Source organism: Lucilia cuprina, chromosome 5 (assembly GCF_022045245.1).
Source record: "Lucilia cuprina isolate Lc7/37 chromosome 5, ASM2204524v1, whole genome shotgun sequence".
NCBI classification, from domain to species: Eukaryota; Metazoa; Arthropoda; class Insecta; order Diptera; family Calliphoridae; genus Lucilia; species Lucilia cuprina.
The window spans coordinates 69,702,995-69,725,832 of NC_060953.1; the positions used below are offsets into that span (position 1 = coordinate 69,702,995).

The following is a 22,838-nucleotide window of genomic DNA, read 5'->3' on the forward strand; positions in this document are numbered from 1 at the left end:
AAATGAATCTTCATCATTGATAAGTTTCAAACAAATAAATTAATGAAATATAAATTACCTTTCTGGCAACATGTTCAAAGTGTTGAATTTTTAACAACTAGTTCACCACACTTAGTACAATACTTTTATTAGTTGTTTTAAAATATACAAGATTTTATTAAAATTAACTAACTAGAAAACAATATATAATCTGTTTATAGAGTGTTTTGTTTATTAGTTGTGATAATATTTATCTTTGGATGGTAATTGTTATAAATTTTTTTAATAAATATTATAAAAAAATCTTTAGGATGTTTGTATGTAAATTCACCACATTTATTTTGTATTGCAAAGTGGATGAGATAGATTTCAACTTCTGTTTTCTTCTTTCTGTTACTTCTTTTTTTAGTAATTTTCAGTTTTAAGTTGGCCGTTGCGTTAGACATGTGAAAATACATAAACGACGGAAAGGCAATAACAGTATATAATTGTCTTAATTATTTTTATGTATAAATATTTTCTTAGTTTTGCGGAAGTGCATAAAGGTGTTGTTTAACTAAATATTTTATTTATAATCATCAATGTGTTTTAGTGTGCATTTATGCTTTAACCAAGCGAAAAAATTAATTAAATGTAAATGTTAAATTTTGCAAAAAAAAAAAAGCAAGAGAACAAGTGAATAGATTTAAAGTTAAATTTTGTCCAAAGGCAAATAAAATTGATTTTTCCCATCAAATTTTTTTTATAAGTACAACAACATAAAAGTTAAGAAGCATTTTCAAGCTTTGGAAGAAAGCGAAACAACAACATCAATAAAAGGAATAACAAACAAATTAATAATACAAAAGAGAAGATGTAAGATATTCGCCATAAAATTAATGCATGTATGTACATATGTATTTACTACATATTAATGTACATATTTACGAATGTGTGTAACTAAAAAATTATTGACTATTTATCTTTGTACGTACATATGATTGTGTATCTGTTTATTCCTTTCCAATGTGTGAGTAGCTATTTTAAAAGAGTGTTTTTGTATGTGTTTTATGCGAATTTGTGTTAGATTAACAAAAACAGGATCAAGTTCAGGATCAGCAACAGTCTTTCAGTTTTAGGTCCTTTTATTAATACATACTACATACATACATATTTTACGCCAGCTGTCATTTTTCCTTTCTTCCTTCTTTCCTCTCTCTCTCGTTTTCTTTTTTGTTCTTGTTTTGTTTTAAGTAACAGTGACTGTGTGTATGTGTTTTAATTGTTTAATACATATGTATATGTATGTACTGATTATTTATTGTATTGTGTATGTATTTTATAGTTGTTTACTTTTTAAATAGCGGTTCTTCTCTATTGTTAAAAATGTTCGCACATTTTCGTTTTAAACATCGGACGACCCTCATGCAATATTCAGCATCAAAGATTTTTAGTCCTTAGGGGAATACATTTAATAACAAACGTGTCACAGAGCAAGTAGAAATACGGAATAAAAACTCGCAAAAAGTAAGAATTTTATCCCAATATTTAGGGTGAGTTGCAATTAATTGGAATTATAATTATATCTAGTTGATGTAGAAATAAAATATACAGAAAGAAAAATCGATTAACATTTTTTTGGAAAAAGTGCATTTGTGATAAAATACAGTAGTTCACCTATCAACATTTTTAGTTGCAAAATTATTAAAACAATTCTAAGCAACTTGTTCACAACAAAAAAATCCCTTTTGTACATTTGTTTTTGCAAAGCCAAACTGGCACTTTTGTGACGCCATAGAGGTATGTATTTATATTCTCGTTGTTGGAAGTAAAAAAATATGTTCTTAAAAATATATCTGCATAGAATTTCAATTTTTACCTTTTTTAAATCAAATTAAAAAAACTTGTTTTACTTGTGCCATTTTATATTAATAAATTTAATTTTTGAAGTAATGTAAGATCCATAAGTTGAAAAAATAAGGACACCAACTTTCAATCCAAGAATGTATTTGTATTAAACTGTATTAAATTAGAACCCGTAAAAGGGTATTTTTGGGTACTTTTTCGTTTTTCAAAAGGTACTTTTCTAAGTTGTACCTAGGAACATGAAATTATGTATGTAGAGCCCTTATTAGGTGAGAACACATAAAAGGGAAAATTTTTTTCGTTCTAAAAGAAGTACTTTTTGAATTTTCTATAATATTGAACATGATATTAAGTATTTATAGTGTAATAAGGGACTTTTTGGTACTTTTAAGTTAGTACATTTATACATTTTAACATTTTTGTTTTATGAATGGTACACTCTTTGGTTTTTATGCACATACGCAACAACCTGATTAATCGAAAATCTATAAAAAGGAACTTTCTGTTACTTTTTTTGTAATAATTTTTTTTTACTGGCTATTCTATTTAACACATCATGGTGAAGTGTATATAAGATTCGGCACAGTTGAATATAGAACTCTTACTTGTTTTTTTTTTTTTTATTTATCCCTCAACATTTTGTTTAGATTTTATTTGATAGCTTAGCTATGTAGTACATGCATATATCTTATCAATAGATGTCATATTGTCTACTTATAAGTAATGGCAAACAGCTCATTCATTTTCTCTTTAAAAGTAATTTTTCATACATATCAATCACCTAAAACGTAAGAGTAGTTAGGTTTTGATTGCAATTCCGAGTCATTTTAAAATTATATACAATAACAGTGATAAAACTGGCATGGTTTTTTACCCCATTTTTATATTTTTGATAGGTTCATATGTATATATGTATGTATACATATTTGCTTAAATAAAAAATAAACACCAATATACTTTTCGCTTATCTTTTGTCTGAGTTTAACGCGAAAATATAAATAAAACACACAATAAAAACCGAAATAACTGCTAATCAAAAAGTTTACTAAATTGCAAAAAATTAAAACACGTTTGATGTGTATCTTAATATGTCCGTATTTGAACACATAACCATATATTTACATAGATCAATACAATTTATTTATTTATTAGACAAAATATTAATCAACGTTTGTATATATACATATTTACTTTTTTTGTTATAAAACTTAAATTATTCATATACAACTAATAAATAAATTTAGGGATTTGTTTCTCTTAAATTGTTAAATGAGAATAAATCCTCGATCTGTATGTAATCGGAATTTTCTTTAAAGATTTTCTACGTAAAAAATACTATATTAGTTAAATTAGGAGGAAACATGTAAAATCTAATCTAATCTAAAATAAAAATTTAGTAGTCTTCCTCACAGCACTCTGTCAATGGTTTCTTACCACAAAAATATTAAAAATAATCTAAAAACTTGATGAATAGATGTCATGTTTACCATGTAAATGAGAATGTAAGTGGTTAATAACAAATAATAAATTTAGATCAATAACTTTGCAATTGTGTAAAAAGGTCTATTTTTTAAATTAAAAAAAAATAGATAAATATATATTATACAAAAAAAGTTTTAATTAAAATTTATTAAACAAAATTTTAAACAACAAAATTAGACACATCGTCGCCCTGGGATTTAAATGCTCTATACGCCAAACATGCATTTCGAGTCGTTGTTGAAGTTTAACATAATTTTTCTCAAAACATGCTCGATAATATTTTGTGATTTTTTTACCATATATTATTTGTTTTGAAATGAAGATTTTGAGGAAATTTTTTATACCCCGATATAATCAACATCAGTATATTTTTTAACTGTAAAATAAATGGCGTTTGCTCTATACGCCATCTTAAGCATATCACATAAACACATCTACAAATTTTACCAAAAAAAAACTAATTTTGCATTTACATAAAACCAAAAATAAAAACATTTTACAATGTTATATGAAGATTAACAAATAAGCATAGAATATTAAATTATATCCTAAAAGAGTAAAATATGCTCTAAAAATAGAAATATGCTACTAAAGTCAAACCATGCAAAAATTAGATCTTGAGTAGATAAAGATGTTAGTTATTTGGTAGCAGACTCTGGTAAATTTTGAACTGTTTATATATGTATAATGGGATCTGACTATTCAAGAAAACAATATTAGAACTAAGCTAAAAAGTCGTTAATTTTTGGATTTTACAAAATTGAAAGTTTTAAAAATTCCATAGATAATCATAATTTTGCCATATTAGGAAATTTTTAGGGACTTATGGACTTTGTCTAATTGCTTTCACTAAAATTATTTTAATCAGAAAGCAATTTGTTTTAAAACTTTACATTAAGTTAACACTGATAAAATTTATTTTTCTTTGCTTATATTAAGACGTCGCGTCGTGTTGTCTATTGTCTATAACTTACATATTTAAAGAAATAAAAAAAAAAATATACAATTGAAAACGTCAGTATGACTATTAACGTCAAAGGTTTGCGTGATCATGTTACTCGTACAGTTGTTTAAGGATTGAATTTCTATTATTTAACAGTTATTAAAGATTAACACAAACTTTTTTTATTTGTACGTAAGTATGAAATACTTAATATATGAAAGAAAATATGTTGTTATGGTTTGAAATATACCATGTTATTTGAAATGTTGGTTAGAAAAAAATTAAAAAATGAACATGTATGTTGTTATAGTACATTAGGGTAATAACATTTTTATCGGGTTTGTATTAATTTAGGATTGCAATTTAAAAAAAATTATCATAACCCTAATAACTGAAGTCAAACAACTGATAACAATAAAAAAAGATTAAAACAAATTGAACTATTAGGTTTCCCAAAAAAAAAATACTATAAATTGACAAATATTCAATTGTCATGAAAATTTGATGCTTATGCGTATTTGAAAAATTTTATGTTTTAAGGAAAATTTAATGAACCTAATTCTTTTCAAAAACCTAATATAATTGCTGAGCTTTTGCAATCAAAATTTTCTGTTTAACCAAATTTAAAATAATACATATCTAAAAGTTAAACTAATATTTACTACAAATGAACTAAATTATAGTTTAAAAAAATTCTTTAGAAATTCCAATAGATTATAACGTCAACTTAAAATTTAACACATGTTTAAATAAAATATTTATTATTGGATTATTAATTTTATAAAATTGGCTAGACAAACTGAAGTTGTCAAATATCAATGAACCACAAAATGGAAGACAAAAATATCTAAAATAAGCACGTACAATTCAAATCTAACACTTTGCTTTTTAAGAGCCAAATGAACTTAATTTTTCCTGTCATCCGGAAGTTTGTCTACCCAACACACATTTTCAACGAATTCTGCAGACTGCACTTTGTTAATTTAAAAGATGTTTTTAAAAGATTTTATTAAAATTTAAGGTAAACTTTTTTTATATATTGAATAAACACTTTTAAACTTTTATACAAAAAAGTTTGTAGCTAAATTTAAAAAATAAATATTGTTGTATTAATTTTCTCTTAAATTGCCTTGGAAATTTAGACGTATGTACGTCTAAATACATATATCTATCTATAAGAAGTGTCAACATTTAAGTACGATATTTGAATTTGTATTTACATACTTATTTAGATTTGTGTGTATACGTGTGTATCTATGTGTATATGTGTGTCTTCTTTACCAACATAATAAATTTAAACAATAAACTAAAACACAACAATATCAAAATGACAATGAATTTGAGATTGTCCAAAGAAGAAGCTCTGTCAGCATTATATTTTTTTATTATTATTATTATTGTTTTTTAATGTTGTTGTTGTGTATTTTATTGTGTAAGTACGTATGTATGTGTTCAGTTTTTAATTAAAGACAAGTCTAATTTAAATTTGTATTTGGTCGCTGTTCTCCAACCAAGTCCATAAAAAATATGTATATTTTCTTAGCATAAATACACAGAGAAAAAGTTAAAGAGACAGCAACAAAAACAAAGTGTTTCAAATGAACAAAAAATAAAAATCCATTTACACAAAAAGCGCAAAATATATCGAGATGTTTACGTTAATAGTCAGTTACCTAAAACTTTTTAAAGGAATAAATATCTAGCGATACACCACAATTCTTTGGAGCATGAAATGGTAAAAATAAAAACACTTAAATTATTAGCAGGGTAACCAATTATATCAATTTTTTTTACCAATTTTCGTATGAACAATTAAGTGACAATTTTGTAATGTACATGTATGTATTTATGTATGTATGTATGTATGTATGTATGTATGTATGTATGTATGTATGTATGTATGTATGTATGTATGTATTTTCTATTTTAATTACATACATATGTATCAATGTTTCAAAAATTAGAATTTATGTTTGAAGTTTGTAAGAAACTTACTTTTGTATATCGAATTTCATAGCTATACTCGAATTTTTAATCCTTTAATGTACATTAATTTAATTTTTCTGAAGGGGTTAATTATGGACCGATCCTCATAAATGGATTTTTACTTGTAAGAAACACTTATATCGAATTGCAGCACTAAACTCGTATTTTTAAGCCAGTAATGAGGGTAAAGGTAATTTTTTAGATAAGACCTTGAACAAACCATACCTATAGGGAATATATATTTAAAATTTCAATCCTTTAGCTCTTGTCGTTCCGGATTCGTGCCATCAACCGACAGACTGACGGACAGATATTGCAATATCGTTTTTGAATTAATAAAGGACCCATAATAATCAATATTTCAGTGTGTTACAAAAGGAATGCCAAAATCAATATATCTTCTATCTTTTTTAAGGTGTTTATAAAAATGAGGTGAGGGCGGGCATACGTTAAAAAGAACTTAAAGGAAACCACACAAAAGAAGTTGATTTGTTGTTTTTTTTTTGTTTTACTCGTCATCATCATCATTTAACGTTAAATATTGGCTTTCACAACACAATTCATGTTCGAGTGTGTAGTTGCATGTGGCGCGGGTTTTAGGTTTCTAATATATTATTTTATTTTATTAAATTGTTGGAATAAATTTATTTACCTATTTTTACTTCGTTAACTTGTTAGTTACATTACGAAAATAAAAAAATCACAAAATATGCTGAAAATATTTGAGCAAGTAGTTTTTTTTAAGTTAATTTTATTATTACTACTGCTAGCTCGTCCCATTGTGATGAATACGTATTAAAACAACAATTTCGTTAATTATATTATGGACTTTGTATGTGTTTTTTCATAACTTCGAAATACAACTGTCTGTTGATTGTCGGTTGGTAATCACTGATCATACCTTTTCTTTTGATTGTTTATATTTTGTTCGTTTCAAATACCAGTGTTGGCTGGTAATGAAGCGTTAAGTTCTTTAGCTTTAGCGGGACTAGTTATTAACAAAAATTGTTGAAATTGTTAAAAACAGAACTAAATTATGTTTTAAATTTATTTTAAATGGCATTTTGACATTTGTCCACTAAATGTAAAGCAGGAAATTAAAAAATCCAATATTCATATATTAAATCATTAACAATTAAAGAAAAACGTTATTGTTTGTAAAATTAAACCGAAAATTGGTAAAAAGGTAATCAATGAAAACTAATAGACCATAAAATGGTAAAAATACTTGTACCTATACCTACCTACATACAATGTATATACATATATACATTAATAGTTATGTATCGCTTCTTTTATTGTTTGTTTAAAATTATTACATTTTTTAAATAAATTGTTTAATGCAATGAATATGGGTTGCAACTCTTTGATTTATTTATATAATTTAAGACTTTTTTTATTTTAAAACAATTAAGAAAGTATAGTCGGGCGTGGCCGACTATATGATACCCTACACTAGTTATGAATATTAAATGTGATTTATTATTCATAACAAAGCATTTATCTTTAATATTAAATTGTTCCGATACATTTAAGCAATTTATGGATGAAAGACTAATTTTTTGAAAGGAGCTTTATATTGGACTATGCCCGATAAAATTTTGTGAATATATTTATATTTACATAATATTTCATTGTGCTGAATTTCATCGCGATATTTGTGTTTATAAGTTATTTTGGACATTCAAGAAATTTTCTGAAGGTGACTTTGTATGGGAGCTAGGGTGAATTGGAGCCCGATCTTTATGAAATTTGGCAAGGTCATCAAGACTTCTATAAAACTTAGTTGTGCCGCATTTTATCGATGTACATAATTATGAGCTCAGAAGCCCATTTCGAGGGGTTCTGTTCTATGGGGGCTAGGTGACTCAGAAAACGATTTCAAGCCGATTGGTATACTTTAAGGTGGATATAGGACGAATATTTTTTAAAACTAATTTATTTTAAATATTTTAAACGTATATTCAGCGAATATTAATATTGTTATTTTGTTGGTAAAACTTATATAAATAAATTTGAAGACCAAATTATTCTCACTCTTTATGTTTTAAACATTTAGACAAAAAATTATCCCACACATATCTACACAAGTGACGTGGGAAATAAAATTGACACCTTACACTTTAATACATACATATGTATATATACATATTTGAATCAACCCATGTTTGTTTCATTAACATTTAGATAATTTAACATCCTTTCCATATATGTAAGTAACTCCATTCAATGGCGTAGACAAAGAACTTAAACTTTTTTATTAAATAACAAATTATTTTTTATTAAGTCTGCTTTGTTCACTTTAAAATAAGTATGTAAAAACATGCATATGTACGTTTATTTATATCCTTCACAACTTTATAATTATGGGGTCTCATTTGACCCTAACCGCTATAAAAAGACGCCTTCAAAATTTGACTTGAATGTCCACAATTTTATTCAACAAAAAATATCTTAAGAATATCTGAGGCAAGGTGCAATTCAATTTAAATGATTTATTATGTGGTCGGCCTCGCCCGACTATATTTTTTCAAACATAGTTGCTAGATAATTTTGGTGAAAAATCGTCAAATTTCGAAAAAAATTGATTTTTGAAAATCGCCATTAAATTGTCAAAACTATTTGTTATTGTTATAGATAATAAATTGATGATATTTCTGTTCTTTAGTGAGTTTTCAATTGATTATATTGATTTCTTATAAAAAATACGATAATTTTTAAAAAATCGTTAAATTTAGGAGTAAAATCGTCAAAAGGCTATCTTTGACAATAAAAATAGTCAAAATGACGATAAATCGTCAAATTTGGCAACAGTGTATTTAGACCTACACTCTCTCTTTTTTGTGAAAAGTTTTTCTTTTCATAAAGAAACGTTGTATTCATGAACTTGAAAGTCATTGCTGGAGACTTGTTTTTCTGCATCACAAACAGTATGATATTTTGTTTTTTTGTTATTTTTGTTGCTGTTTCATAAATTTCGGTTAATTTACAATGGCAACAGTATGTAAATATTTAGATACAAGTAAAATAAAGCCGGTACCAAAACAACCGACCCACTTTGAATTCTATGCCAGTATGTAAGTCCGTTCATATGTCCGATCATTTCATGTCTATCTAGCTAGCATGTACATATACATACATATGTATGTGTGTATGTATATGCAGCCACGAATGTTACTTTAAGTAAATCTTAAACATAAATAAAGTAATTGCCATGCATGAAATAGCATACAAACTACATATATACATATACGTAAATATACATATTTATACATAAAGAAAACAACAATTGTTTTAAATCTTAAGCCCAGTTATTGTCACAAACAATACGACTGACGTTCATAGCATATTCACGACAACTTTTTAACTTATTTGTGAGTAAGTGCTTTATACGCATGCAAGTTTTTTTATCTGAAATAAAAGGTATGAGAGGCAAATGCGGCGAACTCCGCTTTTGTCGTTTTTGAAAAATGTATTTAAAGATATGCAAAAACTTAGAGCTTGTAATTAATAATAGAAACTTAAAGCTTTAATCGATTAGTTTTGGGGAAATATCTGTATTATCTGAAATTGTATTAGTTTTTAGCATTTTGACTGATCACAAATAACAAAAATAGCCATAAGATATAACAAACACATTTGGTTAGTTTTCATTCATGAAAATAAATGGAAATTCATTAATTTGCTTCTTTACCTCTCAAAAACTCTGAAGTGGAAAAGTCTGGGTTTATTCTTTAAAATTAACAATTTATGTTGTAGTTGTAATTATTACTGATGTCGTAGTCAGTCAGTCAGTCAGTTAGTCACACATGCACCAATTAGTCTGCATAGTTACAAGTATTGCACCAAATATTTATTAAACATATGGGTGCAATGGGAGACTACTTTGAAAATGTTTCATTTTGAAGTTATTCTTTCTTTTGTTTAACGACTTAAAATTTAAGTCTTAAATTCAACATGTGGCCGAAATTGATTTTGTGATTTATTATACTTACTTATGTATATGAATTCACATTTATGCCCAAAATTGTTCGCTTTCGTTTGATACATATGTATTTATTAAATTAAAAAAGTTTTTAGTTTCTAGAATGCAGTTTTAAAACTAAAATTATTAATTTTAAATTAATTTTGTATGTATGTATGTATGTATGTATGTATGTATGTATGTATGTATGTATGTATGTATGTATGTATGTATGTATGTATGTATGTATGTATGTATGTATGTATGTATGTATGTATGTATGTATTTTTTATGGTTAAGCCTTTTCGAGTTTATAGCTTTATATGTTTAGTTTGTATTTATCAGGCTTTTTTATTTATTAAATTTTGTGTGCAGAAATTGAAATAATAAATAACCGCAAAAGTAATAATAGAAATAACAAAAACAACGCAAAGACCTACACACAACTGGAGGTTTAAACCGCCAAGATGGGGTAAATGTGTGGCAAAAGGGCGTAAAAGTCCAACATACTACATATGTATATTACATAGCACAAATGTACTAGACGGAATGTATAAATTACAATGTGTGTCTGTAGTATTATTATATTGTAGTATTTGTTCTCATACATCAACAACCACAAGGCGGAAATACGTACAACTTCAGTTCTAAATTCATACATACGAAAAAAAAAACAAAATTCATGGATGTCAGTTTATTGGATTCATAAAATAAAATATGAGGAGTACGATTCAAATTGTAAAATGTACGTATTTTACAATTTGAATCGTACTCCTCATAAATTTAGATTTTTTATGAAAATTATGTAGTCACAAGTAAAAAATTTTATAATTTTGTTAGAATATGGTTGTTTAATTTTATTTATATTTTTTAGAAAAGTGACGTTAAAGATATTTTACTAAAAATCCCACTTTTGTTTTATGCTTGTCTATATGCAAACATATGTATGTATGTACATATGTATTATTATTATTATTTGAAGATACATATTTATAAATATTAAAAACCTAGAAGTAAATAAAGTAAACATTTACTTTTATTACCAATGAAAACTAAAAATGGTTTGAGAACTACCCTAATATTCATAGTTCTAAGTAGTATAAATAAATCTCTATAAATTTTGGCGGTTGGGCGGAAAATCATTAGATTTACAAAGTGCTTTACGAAATGTGTAGTACGAGTATATGTTTTTATATTGTTTTTATGCTGTTTAATTTTCTGCACATACAGAAATTTGCCTCAATTTGGGGAACAGCAAACATTAAAAACAACTTCTTTTTTTCTACTTTTTTGTTTTTGTAGTCGATTTGCCATTTAAATGTTGCACTTTGGCATTTTCCCCTTGATTCTTTTTATGTTGGAAATCTTGTTATTTGTTTAAATTTTTAGAGAGGCCGCTTTTAATAATAGGCGTGTTGCATACATATAGTTTGGTTGATTATTTCGTTTTATTTCATTCCATGTTGTTTTATTACTTGTTTTTACTTTAATATGCGCATATCGTCACCTAAAAGGCAAATGGCACTAACTAGTATACAGAAACATTTGTATTTTCAGTGGCATGTCATAACTGGACATTATGACACGCCACTCCTTCAGTTCGATTACTTCGTCTTCAAAAGATAAATTGTTTAACGAAAATCTATCAGTTGTTTATATGGTTGTACGTTGTAGATAGGCAGAATAAATTTTTTGGAAATTAATTTTAATGCGATACATCTAGTGTTTATAAACCAGTTACCCGATTAACCGGTTTCGGTTAAAACTGTTATTCAGTTTCAAAAAATTTTAATTTTTAGTACAAAAATGAATGTTTTTTTTTTATAAAAAATCACATTTTTAAAAATTTTAGATAGAAAATTTTAAATATTTTTTTCTTTCGTGTTTATAAACAGATTATTTTAAAATTTTTATGGTTTGGAGAGGCATTGTATTTTCGTTTTTCTCGAAATAGTTGTCAAAATTTTTAGGTTATACAGAACAATATCTAAAAAATATAGTTTGGGGTTTGGTTTGGGCCATTTAAGACAAACCGAATTTCTAGGAATGGCTAATTTTCAGTTAACCGACAAACCGTTTTCTACAAAAGTCGGCTTTTTAAAACACTAAATACATCAAAATAAATGAAAGACGATTTTGATTTTAGGAACGTTTGTTTTTTATGAACGTTTGTATTTCAGGTGACGATATAAAAAATATGTATGTACATATATGTAGCTAGTATCAATGTATATATGTATGTAGTTGATATTGCAGTCGTAGATTTTTCAATTTAATTACAATTTATTTAGTTTAATCTTTGTATACATGTACGTATGTTTATTATGTGGGTAGTTTGTGCAACACATGCAACAAGTTGCTTTAGTTCTTAAATACGAAAACTATTTTGAAAGTCCTCTTAAAAATTGTTTTATACAAATTGAAGTTTTTTTATTTTTGTTTTTGTAATACTTTATTTTGTTGACTTAAAAAAAAATATTTGTTTTTTTTTTAATATTGTTATAATGAGAATTTAAAAAAGATGTTATGGCATATGGTCGTGAGAATTTGTTAAAAAAAATTAAACAATTGATTTTTATTTAAATAAACTATAACTATATTTTGTTATTTGTTATAACGCAATATGAAGTTTAAACTTCGTTTGAAATATTGTTCATTAGGATGCCCCATGTACCACTTTTTGTAGGAATACCTTTTAATCAATGTGTATTAATAACAAAATAATAAAAAAAAAAATTTTGAAAAGGGTTCTCTCATATTAGTACATTAATACTCATCGATTGAGAGGTATTCATACATTAAATGTATGTCTTTAGCCAAACTTTATCCGTTTAGAACAGAATTTTAATGTCACAAATCAGGTCATTCCTGATTTGTGACATTTCCTTTCCCCCGTAATGCGCACGTTGAAAGGAAATCCATGAGAACTAGTCCTTTACGATTGGTGGTGTTTCAGAGGCACTACTTTGTGCCTCTTCAACCAATTTCATCTGAATCGACGTTGGTGGTAGTTTCGGAGAATCGAAAGGCAGATAAACAGATGCAAGGTATATGGTACCACGACCTTGCCTCCTCGATTTTAGAATTTAACTGCTCAATATTATCAGTAGTGGCTACTGATGCTGTGTTCTTATGTATTTTACTGTATTTTTCGAGGCTTCTTGTAACAGTCCTTCCAATTGGCGCCTTAGAATATGACAGCTTGTTCTTGGCAAGAATAGCCATAGAGTTCTGGTCGATACCTATTACATATAAAGTTCCCTCATGTTGTACTTTCTTTTAAAAAAGTCCCATTTCCCAGGGCCTTTCTCGGTTTTCGGGGCTTTCTTTGTGATACAATTATCTTCGAGGTTGATTTCGCCGACATGGCCTTCTTCGGAATATCTGGCTTGGCATTTTTACACTTATTCGGAGGATTCTGACTTGAGGTTCCTTCAAGTGAAGTATATCATGACATCGACTATGTATTAGAAAACGGTGATCCCTTTTTCTTCTTAGGTTTATTCTCAGTTGTGAATTCTTTTTTTTTTCTTAGGTTTATTCTCAGTTGTCAACTCCTCGGGAGACCTGATCCACGTTGCCTCAGATCTTGTGAGGGAATCCGATTTTTCCTTTGAAGTCTCTGACTTGATTGACTAATTAATTGATTTTTCAACTCTCTCCTCTGTGCTCCAGAAAGTCTTTTCTTAGTAATAGGTAGTGTTGATATTACCATCTGAAGATGTAAAGACAAAATCCTATATTTAAAGGCTGAGGTAGCTTAGAGCTCTTTCCGAGTACATCTTTCTCCTTCACCCCTATGTTTTTGCCAATGGAATACTGTACACTTGACGCATTTTCCGCCACGGTGGCCAAGGTACCCAATTCCGTAGTATTGATTTGATATAACAAATTATAATTGTAACAAGTGTCCCCGTTAATTTTAACTTCATATTATTGACAAATAACACTTGTACGTATAAATAAAAACATTAATATTTTAAAAATCCAATTCTATTGTATGCATTTAATGTCTTTGTTCAGATCGCATAAAAAGACAAAATAAATAATAAGCTTTTCATGAACTCAATTCATTAAACAACCTGATTTAATTTGTTTTTGTTTCTTTTCACGTTTTCATTTTTTGTAGTCATACATATGTATGTATTTATGTACATAATTGTTATAAAAAAACTAAAAAATCACGCCAGTAAAATGGCAATAGTCACACCAAAAAATAAAATAATTTAAAAAACTACAAACATACATACATGGTACGATATACCTATATAAAATAACCTACAAATGTTTTAAGTTTAACATGTATGAATTTATACCTCATGTCATTCGAATACATATACAACAACAAACAACAATTAAATGATGAAAAACTACAGACATCAAAGTGTCCATTTGTATTAAACAATATCGACCTTTTAACACTCTATAGCAATATAATATGCTAAGATTATAAAGCATTTATGAATATATGGGTAAATGTTTAAAAATTGATTTCAGTATAACTAAGGACTAGTCAGTAAATAACATTATTGTTATTGAACAGACTGATACTTTGCATTCTCTTATTTAATTACTAGAATTTTATATGTAAATCTATTAAAAAATGACCATTGCTACTGCTGCTACATAATTGTGATAGGGTGTTAAAGTGAATGTAGTTCATTAGTTGTTGTTAATGTTTTTTTGCATTTGTGTACTTAAGGCCCTGTTTTGCGATTGTTGCTGTTTGTAATAGTTTTTCTAATAGATACAAAATGTGTTAAACAATATTGGCTCAATCATCTACATATGTATGTAACTTGACCGTAAAACCAAAACTTACATATTTGTTCTGCATAAATGCATTAACACGATCAAAATGAAAAACAGAGACAAACAAATTCATATTCCTGCCAAAATTTTTGAGGTCTTCCTAGTTTACATTTTTGTTGATCACGTCTATATGTTGACGGAGATTTAGAAGATTGCGAAAAAATAATTTCTATGAATAAAAATCTATAAAAAAACACATCTGAATATGTTTGACTTAAGTAGAAAGTGCGTGAGTTTTTTTTGTTTTCATTCTTACTGTTATAAAAACAGACAATTTTTGTTTATTTTGAATTTTTCTCATTTTTATTTTAAATATTACACACACAGACAATGTACTTAGTATACAATCGGCAAGTTTTGCAAGTATTTGACGCAGAATAAATAATTACATTTGTATAAAAAACTGACCTACAACAACAATTCCAGAATTATATTATTTCACCAAATGTTAATTTCGTATTTTCTTATGTTTAAGAATAAAATTAAACCATTTCCTTTTCATAATATTTTTAAATTTTAATTTTTTGTAGATCTAAAAAATGATTTGAATTAATTGTGGAGAAAAAAGGAAAACATCTTAAATATGTCTGCTATTCTATTTAATTCGGAGCAGGATTTAAACTCAACATCATCAACACACAACGATTCGAACACTTCCATAGACAACAACTTGTCTTCTACTTATCACGATAATGAATCCCAAAAGAAACAAAAACTGGATCGACCCTGCTCCGCTATTTACGAGGATATTTTAGACTCAAAAATGAATGGTCTAAAAATCCATGCAGATGCCGAAGATGAAGTAGAACCCACCCTCAATGTTAGCAATGGTCAAAACTATTGTGATGGCAGCGATAGTGGCGTTGAAATTACAAACAACGTCAATGTTACATTACAGCGGGCATTAAGTAACCAGAGTGGTGGTTATGCGAGCAGTACACAAGGTGGCATGGATGACACCACCCAGGGTATAAATTTATCTTGTAATTCGAGCATGATTAGCTGCAGTTCGGATGTATATGATTTGAAACAACCTCACAGTTTGGCGGGTACCAATATAAATGGTTGTCGTTCTTCGAACAATTATGAATGTTGCAGTGAGAATGGTAGTGAAAGTAGTTCCATAGCTGGGCATACTACCATGGCCGTGCGTAGAGTTAATAATCACAATAATGTTAAGAAAAAAGTGGCAATGTTTGAACCGTCAATGCACGAAAGTCTCATTATGAAGAGTAAGAGTTCATCGAAGGATGTAACGGTTGTTTCAATTCCAGCCCAACAACAGAACAGGCCACGTTTAAGTGGCTTAAAACGAGCTGTTTCTTTGCCTCGACCCACTCAGGGTACAGCTCAACAGGTACGAGAACGTTTAAGTGATAAAATGCACAATAATTCGAAGATCAACAACAATTGCTTGACTCCTTATCGCAGTAGCCAACCTCGTACTCCACAAGGAAAACCCCAAAAACCTGAAACTTTACCTAGCCAATTGAGTCGTACGACTTCGATGAGTATGCAACGCTTAATACAGCGTACACCTTCCTTAAGCAGGGCTCGTACACCATCAACTCCCGATGATGGACGGTGGCCCGGAGTTACTAACTCTAGATCTACGACGGCTAGAAGAGGTTTATCTGTAACTCCGGATTTGTCTTCTGCGAAAATGCGTTCTAGCATGATGGCAAGCATGGAAATTAAGTCATCATCATCCAGTCCGTATGGTACTTTACCCCGCAGACGTAAACAAAAATCAGTGGAAGATCTTACAGGACGAAGTTCAAGAAGTAGTTCCATTACTAGAGAATCGCGAATGACTTCATCGGTCATCATGACTTCACGCAAAAGTTTGGCTACTTCCTATGCCACCAGTTCCAATAACACACCTACACAACATAAAACCATAACCTCATCATTAAGCTTATCCAAAACATCTTCCTTAAGAAAGCCTCAAACGCCTTCTTGCAAAACTAGAATCTATCATGAAACGGGCTCTCAAACTGCATTAACTAACAACGACATTGAAAAAGCTTTTGCTGGTGTAGCACTCTCGGCCCGCTCTGTAGAATCGGTGGAACAGAAGGATCAAGAAACCCATGCTGAGATAAGAGATCAAGAAATGGAACGTTTACGAGATGAAGTGCGACACTTAGCCCAGCGTGAACAAGATCTTACGGTAAAACTCAAGAGGGAGCGAGAAGAAAAATTAGCTATGCAAAGGGAATTACACATGAATACCGAAAAGGTTATGGGTCTTTTGAACCTAGCACGTATAGCCGGCAATGGCAAAATGTTGGACGCCGGAACTCCCACTTCCGATGAGGGAGAATCAAATCAAGATAGTCTTCTTATGTTAGAATCACAGATTCAAATGTCAGGTCATGAGCTAATTGAACGACAGCAGGAAGTTGGTCAGCTGAGAAAATTATGTCGATCTCTTCAGGCGGAAATGGAGAGATCACTCATGCAACAAGAATGCTTAATGCAGGAAAAGGCTGCTATTGAACAAGAATCTAGTGAGTTGCAAGATTTCTTGCAACACGAAAAAGCTGCCATGTGTGATGCTCTCAAGGATCTGGAAACGGAATATCAACAATGTCAACAGCAACTATCCAGCAAAGATGAGGAAGTAAAGGTGTTAAGAGACGAATGCAGACATTTGGTGCGGTTAAATGAACAGAGAAGGTGAGTGTATTACGCATAAAATTTTTTTAATTATCTACAGTATAATTAATTTAATCGTATTTTACTTCTTCTTTAGACAAGAGAATCGATTGTTACAAACTAAATATGCTGCCTTGGAATCAAAATCAAAGGAACTGATTATGCAACAAAATGCCTCAGTTTCAGGAGCTACAGCTGCTTTATCTGGTTTACATGCACGTTTGGATAATTTGGTAGAACAGTTAGTGTTCTCATACAATATATCCGAACAAGATTTGGAGGTATGTTGGAAATCTAAAATATTTATGCTCTAAATTATTTTTCTAAGGTAAAATTAAAAAATGTTTCGATAAACATTTAAATCTCTCAATTATTGGTAGAATACCGTTTATTTTGTATGAATTCATTACGGTATATACGGTATTTCCATATAACAGAGAAATTTTTTAGGAGTTAATTTTGTTTACTATTCATTGATCAATCATTTAAAAATATTAAAATATTTTTTTTGTAAAAGTTTTTAAACATTTTATTAATTGTTCCGAAAAGCTAATAGTTATAATAATTATGTATGTCTAAAGCTTTTTCATTATATTAATTTCTAATAAAATAAGAATAAATTATTATTGATTTACAAAACAACTTAAAAGTTATAAGCAACAGACATACATCATCTGTGATATCTTGCCCAATATTATTAATTTAAATATGATTAAACAGGAAGCTAGATACATTTTTCTATATAACAGAGTCTATCATATTATAAATCAGATCATCCGATTCATATACATAATGCTTTCATTGTAGTAGTGATAAAAATTATTAAAGTCTTGAAATTAATTGTGTTTAAAATAATGAAATCTCTGTTTGTTCCATTACATTTTCCACAGCAAAGCAGCAGTGAAGATGAACAAGTCTTACACTGACACTGTCTCTTAAAATTAAGTAGGGTGGGTTGGCTTTTAACAATTTGATCATTTTCTTTAAAGGACTTTTAAGCTTGAAATTAGAAAACAACAAAAATTAATAAAGTAAAACCAAAAAGTATTCAAATCAAAAAGCATGCATTTATTCATGAATAAGCGTAGAAGGCAATATACTTAATATCTTCATAATATTATTCCCATAAAATATGTATAAATATATTTAATAATCAATTCAGACAATCAATTGGTGTAGTTTGTTAAGCAAAAAAGATTATTAACAGAAAACAAAAAACTAAAATTTTTGGCTTGTTACTTTTATAAATTACTTGTGAACAAATATCTTACAAAATATCGTTTATTAATATGTAATCCTTGTTTTTTTAGGACATCGGTTTTCAAAATGATACACAAACAAATGTCAGTGCCAGTGGTGAAAATTCATTGGATTGTGAAACATCATCTGTGAAATTAACCCTCAATGGTCATGAAGTTACTCAAACGCAGCAACATCCACAAACACTTAATTTTGCACAGGCTCAAAATCATAACCATCATCATCATCACACACAGTTCCAATTAAATTCGGCCAGTGATGGTTCTTTGTCACCACAAAGAAATCAATCATTTATAGCGGCTGTTATTAGTGCCATACGAAACGCCACAACTCACTCGGGCAAACGACTGCTAGTAAGACATAATAAACGACATAGTGCTGGTGGAGGCAACGGTGGTCTACATCATCATCATCAACCGCATCAGCATAATCAATTAAATATGAATAGTCACAATAATAATCACCAACAAAATATTAATGAGAATAATGGAGGTGAGTAACGACGTAAACAAAACAATACATTAATAACAATTACCCCGTTTACCGATAACTATTTTTCTTCAATCAACAGACGATTCAGATTCTACAGAAATGTTGGACTCTGAAACCGAACCTTGTCTAATGATGGACAACGTATTAGAGGATGTGCCCATGCCAGATTCACACTCCCATAACATGGTATCATCATGTACGGGCATGATATCACAAATAGAAATACCCTCGGAAATTCTTAATGTAACAACAGCTGATGAATCTTTGCAAAACCTTTCCCAAGCCATTGTCAATCGACAGAATATGGAATCACAAGTAAATGTATTAGGTGTGCACAAAATGAATTTTCAGTTGAAGTAAGTAGTGGATCCATCTCAATAGATTTCAGAATTGAGAATATTTTTCTTATTTCCTTTTGAATAATAGTGATCAACCAAGTTGTACAGAAGAAATGAGTTGCCATGATTCGGTGGCTGAAATGCCCTCCTTAGTTGAATATTCGGCTACTCAAGCTGTAGTTGACCAGGTCATAGAGGTGGACAGTTTAGTAACTAAATTATTAAAGGTTTTGCGTCTCATACAATTAGACAATGACAACTGTATTCAACAGTTAATCATGGATAAGTAAGTTGATAAATTATAAAATGTGTGTAAGTCATCCGGCTAAGAGCTCAATTATTTTTTTAGAAATAAATTACAACAAAACAAAGAAGACATGTTGGAAAAAATTAAAGACTTACAAGACGTTAATGTTAAACTACAAGATGAGCTAATGGATGCCACCCAAGAGTTAATGTTAAAGAATAACGATTTATCGAATACCAAAGCAGAAATCCAACGTCATCGTAATGAAATTGATGTAAGATTTTAAACATTTTATTAGAAATTACAAGTAGTATTAGACTTCTTTGCAATTATTGAATAAAACAAATAATACTTTATCCATATCCAAACATATAAATGCATAATATAAAAAACATAGACATACATACATATATTTAATCTTAAGTTAAATGCACTCACACACCATACCTTTGTTCCTTTCGTTAATACGATTTTTACGCTATAAAAATTTTTATTATCATTATTATTGCCGTTAACTATATGTTCTTGAAAATGTATTTAAAATTATATATTTACAAATAAAATATTTTTTGCATATTTTTGTATCCTCGTTTATTTGATTTCAACTATTTGGTCTCATATTTTTATTCACTTCTTAATTATCTCTAATAACTTTGTTTTATACGATTATTTATTATTTAATTTTTTATAATTAAAATTTTGTTATTTAAAACTATTGTATTTTTCCATTGTAATTTAAAATTTTTATTGTACATTTTTTTATACTCTATGCACTTATATACCATATTTTAATCATTATTTTTGATTTTTAATAAAAACAAAATACAAATTTCTTTTTATTACAAACTTTGTCTTATTGTTTTTATTTTTGTTACTTTTTTAGAATGTAGAATTTTATGAGTTGCTATAAAAATTACCGGGTCTAAATATTTTATTTTTGTTAGAATTTTACGAATAAAATACAAAAGAAAACTTAATTTTTATTCCCGTTTATTAAACAAGAATTTAAGTTTTATTTGGCAATAAATTAAAATACATAATTATATTAAAATTTATAAAAACATTCAATTTTAAGAATTGATACTACTCTATAAACAACCCTTACATGCACTATGGTTTTAAACTAGGTTCAAATTGTTTCTACATTTTGTTCATTTTTTCATAAAAATACACCTTAATTAGAGGAAAAGTTATAATATTTGCAATAATTTTGAGATTTTCCTCCATTTTGAACATAAAAGAATTGTAAATTAAACAGAAAATTGTTAAGTCCTGAAAAAAATTGCATTGTGAACATGTAAGTATTTTTCCAAAAAAGAGTTGAGATTTTATCATTTCTAAGTATTCAAAAATAAGAGCGATAATGAAATTTATTATACGACACTTAATTTCATTTTAAACTAAATTACAGACACCTATTAAGATTTTAGGCTTTTGTTAATATTTATTACTTTTGTATAATTTATTTTTTGGTTTTTCTTACTTTGTTAAAAATATTTTCATTTAAATAATTACATATTAACTAGTAATAAAATAAAATAATATTGTAAAATGTTGTAGTATGTGTTTTATTATTAATGTTTTAGCTGAAATTACTTAAAAACTTTATAACGCAGTAGTAGTAGTAGTAGTATTACATACTTACTTACCACCTAAAAATCTGCTTCATTAATAACTTGTTACTGAAATTAAAATGAATGCAACCTCTTTTTTCTGTACAATAAACCATTAAACCAATCATTCAATAAATCTTAAAAATCTTTGTAATGCAATCATTCAATCATTCCATTATGAATATGTATGTATGTATAAATCATAAACAAAATTCATAATCATCAACAACTTATCACCAATCATCGTGTGTGTCACCAATGTCTGTCTCACCATCATTAATGAAAACAAATCAATAAATAATAATTCTATAAATTGTCGTAATCGTATGTATTAAATAATTCATTAAAACTATAAACACACAGAAGAAATCCCTATTTCGTTAATTAAAAGAACATAAAAAAGTTAATATTTAAATAAAATAAACACATACCTTCATACACATTAGCGTTTAACCGAGGACATCTGTAATTTGAGCACGTTGTGTAGTAACTATCGCAAACTATCACCCAGCACTGAATTGCCCCAATTCCCCAATTTAAATTTATCGTTACAAACGGAAATTGTTGATAATCAGGATGAGATTGGTGGCATTATAAATTTGCTCAAAATGTGGCAAGCAGATGGACAACTAAAAGACAATAGAATACAACAATGTATGGCAAACATTTTAGAATTAAATGTATGTAACTGAACTTATCTTTAAACCTATAAACTTAACCAAAAACTCTTTTAATGTACGTATTTATTTATATTTTTTATATTTTAATTTCAGTCCTCCCATAAAAATCACAACAATGTAATACATCCCTTAAATGAACGTTTACGCATCTATGCCAATCAATTGGAAAACATATTAACGGTATTAAATACCGCTAGTCCGCAGTTAATTATTGAAAATCCAGCTTTACAACAGTTACACAAGGACTTAGAAATTGTTAAGCTTAATGCAAATTGGTCACAACTGTTAAACGAGACCGAGACGCCTCATAATTGTAATGAAGATATAAATGCCAATTAAATGAACATTTTTATTATAAAAAACAAACAAAAAATCCAAATTTATTTACAAAATTTACGTCCAAGAATTTATGAAACTGAAAAAAAAAACAAAACAAAAATTACCTAACAATTATTCAAAATTTACAGTATTTTTAGCTTTTAAAATTTAATTATAAATTATATTCAATTATTTTATTAAAAATAAAACACACAAAA

The 22,838-nt window shown here is 28.1% G+C and overlaps 1 protein-coding gene across 7 annotated transcripts; it reads left to right on the forward strand.

Moving 5' to 3' along the window:
- The first annotated feature begins 396 nt into the window (after positions 1-396).
- Positions 397-22,761, forward strand: LOC111684611 (sporulation-specific protein 15). 7 transcript variants are annotated; one of them, XM_046951583.1, is made up of 9 exons: positions 397-524; positions 15,542-17,693; positions 17,770-17,953; positions 18,983-19,424; positions 19,504-19,780; positions 19,851-20,048; positions 20,112-20,283; positions 22,069-22,302; positions 22,396-22,761. In XM_046951583.1, exons 2-9 carry the CDS (start codon positions 15,595-15,597, stop codon positions 22,639-22,641), a joined length of 3,852 nt encoding a protein of 1,283 aa, XP_046807539.1. In that variant the 5' UTR covers positions 397-524; positions 15,542-15,594; the 3' UTR covers positions 22,642-22,761. The 7 variants fall into 7 exon arrangements, with proteins under 7 accessions (XP_046807539.1, XP_046807538.1, XP_023302590.2 ...); XM_046951582.1 differs by having other exon boundaries at positions 403-863; XM_023446822.2 differs by having other exon boundaries at positions 403-834.
- Positions 22,762-22,838: the final 77 nt, after the last annotated feature.